Source organism: Lates calcarifer, linkage group LG11 (assembly GCF_001640805.2).
Source record: "Lates calcarifer isolate ASB-BC8 linkage group LG11, TLL_Latcal_v3, whole genome shotgun sequence".
NCBI classification, from domain to species: domain Eukaryota; kingdom Metazoa; phylum Chordata; class Actinopteri; family Centropomidae; genus Lates; species Lates calcarifer.
The window spans coordinates 9,398,428-9,406,688 of NC_066843.1; the positions used below are offsets into that span (position 1 = coordinate 9,398,428).

At 40.1% G+C, this 8,261-nt stretch overlaps 1 protein-coding gene across 1 annotated transcript; it reads left to right on the plus strand.

Moving 5' to 3' along the window:
- Positions 1-283: 283 nt before the first annotated feature.
- On the plus strand, positions 284-7,568 carry LOC108902638 (transmembrane protein 235). The gene is made up of 4 exons (XM_018704576.2): positions 284-778; positions 2,070-2,147; positions 2,533-2,670; positions 5,889-7,568. The coding sequence occupies exons 1-4, from the start codon at positions 607-609 to the stop codon at positions 6,131-6,133; spliced, it is 633 nt and encodes a 210-aa protein (XP_018560092.1). The 5' UTR covers positions 284-606; the 3' UTR covers positions 6,134-7,568.
- The last annotated feature ends 693 nt before the right edge of the window (positions 7,569-8,261 follow it).

An 8,261-nucleotide genomic window follows, 5' to 3' on the forward strand; every position in this document is an offset into this window, starting at 1 on the left:
ACTATACAAATGCTATATGGGTATACTGACAAAAGCAAGGGTGGGGTCAGTTATCTGGTAACTGTAACAGCCACTGTTGCTGTTGAAAATCGCCAACTGAGTCGCAGTTAAATCGTCAAGTCAGCTTCAAATTGCTAAACTCTGGCCGGATATGAGCTATTTTGCATTCAAACACTAAAATTCAAACAGCCTAACAACAAATGTTCCCCTTGCAGAGGTTTATTTTGATACAAAGCACCGGAAATGTGATGTTTAAATCCAGCAACTTGACACTATGGATCGATCCAGGAGCGCTACATCTGCCTTCAGCCAGAATTACCTTGTAAACGTGCAGAGAAATGCGCATCTCTCCTCTCTTCTTTTTCTTTCTTTTTTTTTCTTTTAAAATAAACTGGAAACTATTTATGGAACGTGGTCTTTTCCCCCTATTTCAACCCGAAACTATATTTTAGTCATGGGGAACCTGCACTTCACAGGGAAGGATCCAGCTGGACAGCTTTTACGCATCGCTCATCTTGGAGCGTCGATGGCGATCACAGTGTAGAAAGATACAAACGCTCCACAGAATATTATTAGTTATTGCGCTCTGCGTGTGGACCGTGTATAATGACTTACGGGCTGGTGGTTCTGACTGCTGGGTTTACAGGTTTGCTCAGTTTTAGTCTCCTCGCTGTGGCAATTGGGACTGATTACTGGTACATCATCGATGTGAATAAACCCAACTACACAGGTTCAGACGACCTGAGTTCACGTTCTGGACTGTGGAGAATTAACGAAGGTATGTCATACCAACTTAAGCGCATGGTTTTCTGTTTGTACGAGCTTTTATTCAGGGGGTATAAATCATTATTGGTCTACTCAAGCATGATGCGTGCTGTAATAAAATTGGACGCAGCCCTCATATTTCCAAAATAACTTTTGCGCTGCTTCGCCAGGGTAATTCTGAGAAGCCTTTATAATGTGGCATCAACACTGTTGTGCGTAAAGCCCACCGAGGATCCATAAGGTTTATTATTTTTAATGATAATTGAATGATAATAATAATTTAGTGATGTGTAATCAGGCGTGTTTTGACTTGTACTAGTCACTCCATACCTGTACTGATCGTTACGATGGTGACAAGAAAAGAGGGGGGAAAAAAACATCCTGGGTTACATATGATGCTACTGAGCGTGTCCATACAGTGCAGTGTTAATTGATCATGAGTCTTTGATGCGGCTGGGTTACCGCGGTTATTGTCGGCAACAGTCCACAGCAAAACCTAAATGTGCCTTGTTTTTCTCCTCATCATCACCACCCCACTGTCAGGGCTGCGGAGAACTCCGGCGCAAAAACTGCGTGCAGTGAGTCTTAGTTTTGCGAAATTGATGCACAGAGGAGGTGACACCCAGTGCTTTCTGCATAAAGTAAATGACACTGACGATCATATGCTGAATTATTAACTTCTTAATAAGATCCTTATCTCTGGTTCAATGAGTGTAATAGACCACAAAGGATGCGTAAATGTGCAATAATATATGCACAATATCCGCTCTTTTCTCTCCTGAGTAATAACTGTAGCATATTTAACCCCTCACATCTCTATGGCCCCTGCAGCCAGCTACAGACTAACACACATAAGGCTGCAGATAGAAAGGATATTTTTCGACACAGCTGCAATATTATCTGCTTGTTAGATGAACAGCTTGAGGTCCCGGAGGAGTCCAATTTGTTGCTAGTGGCGCACCGTAGTTCTCACAGTAAATGCCAAGGCAACGATACAACATATTTGACGGCGCTCTCCAAGCAGTGCTCACCTGTGACATATTGGTAGAAGTGGAGCCCACACTGACACAGATTCTGGGTGCAATAGTGTCAACACACGCAGGGGTGAGATAAAATGTGTCACACGTTTTAACAGGTTTCATTAATGTAATCATGCGATGTGTCATATTTCTGGATCTACTGGTAATTGCTTGAAATACTCTAAGACAAATATTCTCATTGCTTGGTGTCCAGGAGCAATTTTGAGCCCTGCAGCTCTGTCTTCACGTCCTGCCATGTGTAACCTTTTCCCTTGACATTTTCAGGAGCAAACAGGATTTCAGTCATCCCTTCTTTCACAGCAAATATGTCCAGCCTGTCAGAGGCAGAAAGACACCTTCTTGGTGAGTGGGTTTGTTTTCTTGGCTGACATATCAGTTGATGGCTAAATGGATTCAGAAGTCTACATAGAAAGGGCTTTCTGGGAGTGGTAAATGATATGTCTTGTTGATAAAAACATGCTTTTTTAAGTCTTAGATGTCAGCATGTCCTTAGAGTTTGAAAAAAAAAAAACAGAATCTATTTGCAATGGCCACTGTGGCAAAAGCTATTTCAAAAATGTCTCAATGTTCTACAAGTTAATTTCCAAACCCCACTGACAATGTAAATGAAATCCAATGGCTCCCTGCATGGTATAAATCAATCTGAAAATCTCAACATGGCCCTGTCCTTCTTTTCTTTAAGCACAGTAACCATTGTGTGACTGTATGTCCACATGTGTGTATTCAGGCTTGCACAAGGTGGTGGTCATCCTACTACCCCTCAGCCTGGTCCTGCTGGTGTTTGGTTGGATCTTTGGACTTGTCAGTTCATTGGCCTGCAGCCCCAACTTGCTAGCTGGATCAGCAACATACTTTCTCTTCTGCAGTAAGTCCACACAGAATTGTAATTGTTTTTTCCCCCCATCTCTTCCTCTCTCTCGCTCTCTCCCTGAGCCTTTAGCAATTGTATGTGCTCTGCGTGTTCTCTACTTGAGTGTCACTTGCTGTGGAAGATGTAGGCTACAGCACAAGAAAAAGTGTGTGGGTGGCACATCATACACATGCAGGTGTATTTGTGCATGTGTGCTAACTACGTCCAGGGAACCTTGAAAATTCAGTTTCAGCTGCTCTTATTCCCCATGATTCACTTCTGACTAAAGGCAACTGCTAGAACCTTATTTCAGCCTCTCTAGACATTATCGGTATTTTGAACAGCGATACTTGTTGTGTAAACATTATATCTTTCAGTGTACTTGAAAAATACTGTTACAGGCTGAATCTGCAACTACATATTAAATATCTCTGTTTGGACATTAAAAGCCCCATTTGACGTAATTGAGTAGAGTTAGGTAATGATCTTTTTGCTCTCACTGTTAGAGTGAGTGTAGATGGGGATTTTATGGTGAAAATAAGGAAGTAAGTTGCAGAGCGCTTTTATACAGGTCTGACAGTACTGTGCAACACTTCTGTCTCTTTATTCCATCTGTTTGTCAAAAATTGTGAATAGACACTGCATGATTGACTCCAGATATGCAGATGCAATTATAGTCATACTGATGATCATGCGGCTCTGGCAGGAACTCCCACATCCTAAATCACAGTTTTGACATCTTGTTTTATCAAACGCTACCACGCTGTGGAATGATGAGAGTAAAAATAATTTCTTGTAATGATTCACAAAAAGAGGTCTATTTTTTTTTTCTCAGCACATGCCAGATGTCAGATTTGCATAAAATATATCATAATTATAAGCTGGTTTCTGATGACCTTGGATATTATTTTAGACACCAGACCACCAAATATTCTCAGTATGGGTATGGACATAATTAACAGTGGGTTACTGATCGCAGCACGTGGAGTGATTGCTGATCAAGTGAAGTGGCACAAAATTGCAGAGGAGCTTGTCCTTGATTGAACATTTCAGTCAGACTTCCCCTTGGAAGCATCAATGGGTCCTTTACTCTCTGTCATTACAAAATATCAGCTTTCTTTTTGTAGCAATTGAGTGTGAGCAAATATTAGATTACACAGAATAGTCTCTTGGACAGTCACATCATAAACAAAGCCTCTTAATGATGCCTTTGAAATACTTTATACCTTTGCATACTTTTGTATCTGTCCATACAAGAGAGAAACATAAATTGGATTTCCAGCAGAAGGGGAGTTCAAATATATAACTCATGCTGGATTGTCCTTTTTGAGTAGACATGTCCAAGGTTTGATCTATACAGTAAAGAGACCTGATCAGCTAGTTCAATAAGAACACATTTTCATCAGCAATACAGTAACAGAAACATTGCTCCCCCCCTCCACTTGGAAGGGTTCAGCTGCTGGGCAGTTGCAATATCCATCAAATAATGCATTAGATTGGGTCTGAGTTTGAGTCTCAGTTTGGGTAAGATTGAGAGTAAATGAATGCATCTGTCACAGAAGTTGAAGGTCTCATTATATACGCCATCTCCGCTGACAGGCCCAGCCTCCCCTGTCAGACAGCAGAGACAGCTAATTTCATGCTCTGCACCGAATGTCCTGTGTCCACATCTCTACATCAAAAGACCTGCGAGTACTAAGCTCCTTGCACTTTAAAAACCACCTTTGATACTAGGTAAACAAAAAAGGGATAATGGATTTCGGTGTTTTTGTTTTGCTTTTATTTCTTCTTATTTATTGCATTAGCAACCTATTTCTGAGTTTGAAATTTTAGCATGAGAGATTCTACATCTGTATGACCTATGTTATCGATGGGTTCCATTCTGAACACTCACATCACGTACTGCAGTACTGATGAATCTGTCTCTGTGGAGTCTGGACAGGCCTCTGTGAATGTGAGATCTGGAAAAACTGACGTTTCCATCTTGAAAAATACAGTATTTATTACTTCCACAACTTCGACTCAGAAACTGAAGGTTGTTTTAAAACACTGTCTTCAACCTACTGAAATGTTACTTTTGGTATTTCTTTTCACAATAATTGTGCCATGGTATTGGTGTAATAATAGCTCAGACCTCATATAAAGTACAATGGAATATACAAATTATTGAGTTCTCAGGAGACTGTACACACAAAATGGATGTCGACTAGAACTAAAGGTGAAATCTAATCATCTGCAATGGACAACTGAAAGTAAGACAGGCTGTGTTCATGGGTACTTGCACAAATCATTTATAGGTATTTTCTTCATTTTTTCTCCAGCGGGCTACAATTATCACTGTAATTTAACACGTTTAAGTCTAGACATGAACATGATTTGCCTGCACTCCATGAATTGGAGGCCTTTGAACCCACTTGTGCCATTTATTTTCTTTCTTTCTTTCCTTTTTTCTTTCGGTCTTTTTTTCTTTCTTTTCTTTCTACTCAAGAGTGCAAAAATAAGCTCACTACAGCACTTGATCGACACTGGGTGACAAGCACGCAGTTATAATTTTAAATGATCAGTAATTAGTGCTAATTGCTGAGGGGGACTGTGCAGTGTGTGGTGGTTCTGCCTTCCTGCGTACCCACACTAAAGGTCAGTCTGAATTGTAAATGTAGTGTGACCGCTTTGTATTTAAGGCATTTTGGGACTGACATTCAGTATTGTTGTCGACTCACTTCTGTGATAATTGTTATGCAAGACAGTTCATCTGTCTGGTTTGGAGCACAATCAAAACCAATAGTCAGTAGATGCTTCATACTTACACGACAGGTTCCCCCTGTAGAGTAAAGGATCTGATTAAATTTAGAAGCATCTTGTTGGAATAATTTGCATATGAATTTGATTTTTTTTTTCTTTTTAAAACTGTTTTAAATCTTTAATACTTTAAGATTATACTAATTGTTTCTCATTTAAGGGCTAAGAGGTTCAAGTCTAAATTATCTAATACCATCCAGTGGGTTATGTGACGAGAATTAGGTTGGAGAAAGATTATTTTCTAATTAATGCATTATTACCTTAACGACCTCTGTAATATGTCATGGCCATTATGGTATGTGATAAGGCAGCTCAAGAGCCTTATGTTCACAGAATTCATTCCAACTCCTCAAGATGGAACCATTAACATGTTATATGTATATGGATGTGTTGCGATCTGGAAGTTTTTGTGTCTGTATCTGTGTCACCAACAGGTCTTTTCACCCTGTCCGGGGTCAGCATCTACATCAAGTACTCGAACAAGGCCATGGAAGAGTTCCAGCAGGCGGTGTCCCTGGAGGACCTTACCTACGTGCACGTCTCCTTTGGCTGGTCCTTAGCCACAGCCTGGCTCTCCTACAGCTTGGAGGTGGCCACGGGCTTGCTGCTCATGCTAGCTGCCGGGATAAGTCGAATGAAAGGACGTTATGACTCCGGCGTAGCCATCGCTATGTTATAGACTGAGCAAGTGAAGCTAAAAGCTCACAGGTAGCTGTTGTTATTTATTTGTTTTTGGTAGTGGAAAAAAAACAGCTCAGAAGTGTATTGTAGGTCAAGAGCCAAGACAACAAAAAGTAGATGCATGTTGTCGTTATGTAACTGCAACTATAGACACATAGGTGCTGAACAAGTGACGCTGTTTCTTCATTGTTGTTGCTGGCTTGATGTTACCCCTGCTACCTTTCATCCTTTCAGTATCATTTTTTGTCCATTGTCCTAGTCCACAATGATGAAAAAAGAGGCTAACCATTCACACAGTAATTACTGCAGAGATTAACAGTATTTTCTTATGTATTTCAGCCTTGTGTTGCCATTTTCCAGCACATTTATACATATAGCTAATAACCATCGCATTGCGTATGCAATTCTGTCACAGTTTGTGGCTCACATTTTATTAAGTAATATGTTATCTGTGAGATGTGTCTTGAAATATGTTTTTAATTTAGCTTCATCTGCAACCCAAATGCAAATTCACTGCCTTGTAATATGAACGCAGGCAAAGGGAGCTGTTAACTTGTATGGGGTCATTTCCCTTTGATGTGTGCTACATAAGGCTTTTAGACTTGAGGACGTCTGTGCTTCTGCTACACCCATATGTAATACTGCATTTAAACAGATTCATTCAAGTGAAAACACTGCTGATTCTGCAGGAGAAAACCATCAGGGCAGCTGAGCCACCTATAGTCTAGTTTCTAGTATTTCAAAATAGAAAAGCTGCGGCACATTTGCTCCATGTTTTTGAGTCATTTGCATTGCACAGCTTTTGAAAAGCAGTAGTAGCATTTGATTGATTCAGAAGTTAAGACAGTGTTGAGTATTGTGACTTTTAGAGGAACATCTAAAATGTAAGTTTGTGCCACCTGCTTACAACCCGCTGTACCCATCCTGTTAGTGAATGCATTAGTCATGGGAACAGGGCTGAAGATAAGGGCACTCTTGGGGATCCTGCAAGTTGTTTTCAGCCATATGGACTACGTGCATGTGTCACTGCCTGCTTTGCTGTACTTAACAGCTAGATATCGTAATATTCTCTCCGTGCTGTCCAAAATGAGACTTCTCCTTTCTGCATAAATGACGTAAAAAGAGCACTGTGAAAATACAACATTTAGCACTTTGCTATGCTTTAAAATGTATTGCCTTGTTTTTCTTTCTTCACAATCGTCACAAACCTTGCTCATGCCTTCATAACTGAGCAGCTTTTTATTGTTGTGACAGAAAAGCAATGAAACATCAATCTGGTTGTGGCATAAGTGCATACTGTGAGTAGGAAACAGAAAAGGAGCACTGATCAAATGCTCCCAAATGTCATTGACATGCTCTAACTCTGTAATCATATTTCACCATTGTCCTGAAGATTTCTGTGTTGTGAAACAATAAGATAATCTTAAAAATCACAGAGATGTTCTCCTCATGCACTGTGTATTTTTATTTATAGTACAGTTCTAAGACAACAAGTCTTGCAGTTTACTAGAACACCTAGCCACCGTGCCGCAAGTTAAATTGCGACTGCTAGTCTCTGAATGTAAATGAAGCACACCAAGAGTCAGACCAGACAGAAAAGCAATTGTGTAACGAATAGCCACAGACAGCCTCAGAAGAATTCAGAAGTGCCTGGCCAATATGTTGCAACACTGTTGTCTATAAAACTTAACATTAATTTGAAAATTTATTTGCGCATTAAAGCCATTAGAGATGTTTTGACAACAGCGAACACAAAGGTGGGCTCATAATATTCAGTGCATTGCTACCTTTGTCTTTTGATGTGCAGTCAATGGTGGAAATGTGCCAATAAAAAAGGTGAGATAGTGAGGCGGTGTAAACAATACAGGTTCCAAAGCATCAAAGAAAAGCTTTGCAAGTGTATTTAAGGGTGAAATGCTTTTAAATTAGTGAGAAACACGGACTATGCAAAAAGAAGAGTTGTTGCTACTAAAACTCCACAGGGTACTCATTAAATGTTACTTGTCCTCCAGTATTAGTGGCCTTTGGTATCCACAAACATCACTGACTGGTTTTTAAAATGACTTGCACCCAGATCATATTTGTGCAAGTGTAAACACTCTAGGTAAATAAGTGAGATAAAGTGA

Excerpts from the sequence above, each read along its gene's own strand:
- LOC108902638 (XM_018704576.2), top strand. The coding sequence starts at position 607 with ATGACTTACGGGCTGGTGGTTCTGACTGCTGGGTTTACAGGTTTGCTC. Across the intron at positions 779-2,069 it reads ACTGTGGAGAATTAACGAAG|GAGCAAACAGGATTTCAGTC; the intron begins GTATGTCATACC and ends TGACATTTTCAG. Across the intron at positions 2,148-2,532 it reads GGCAGAAAGACACCTTCTTG|GCTTGCACAAGGTGGTGGTC; the intron begins GTGAGTGGGTTT and ends GTGTGTATTCAG.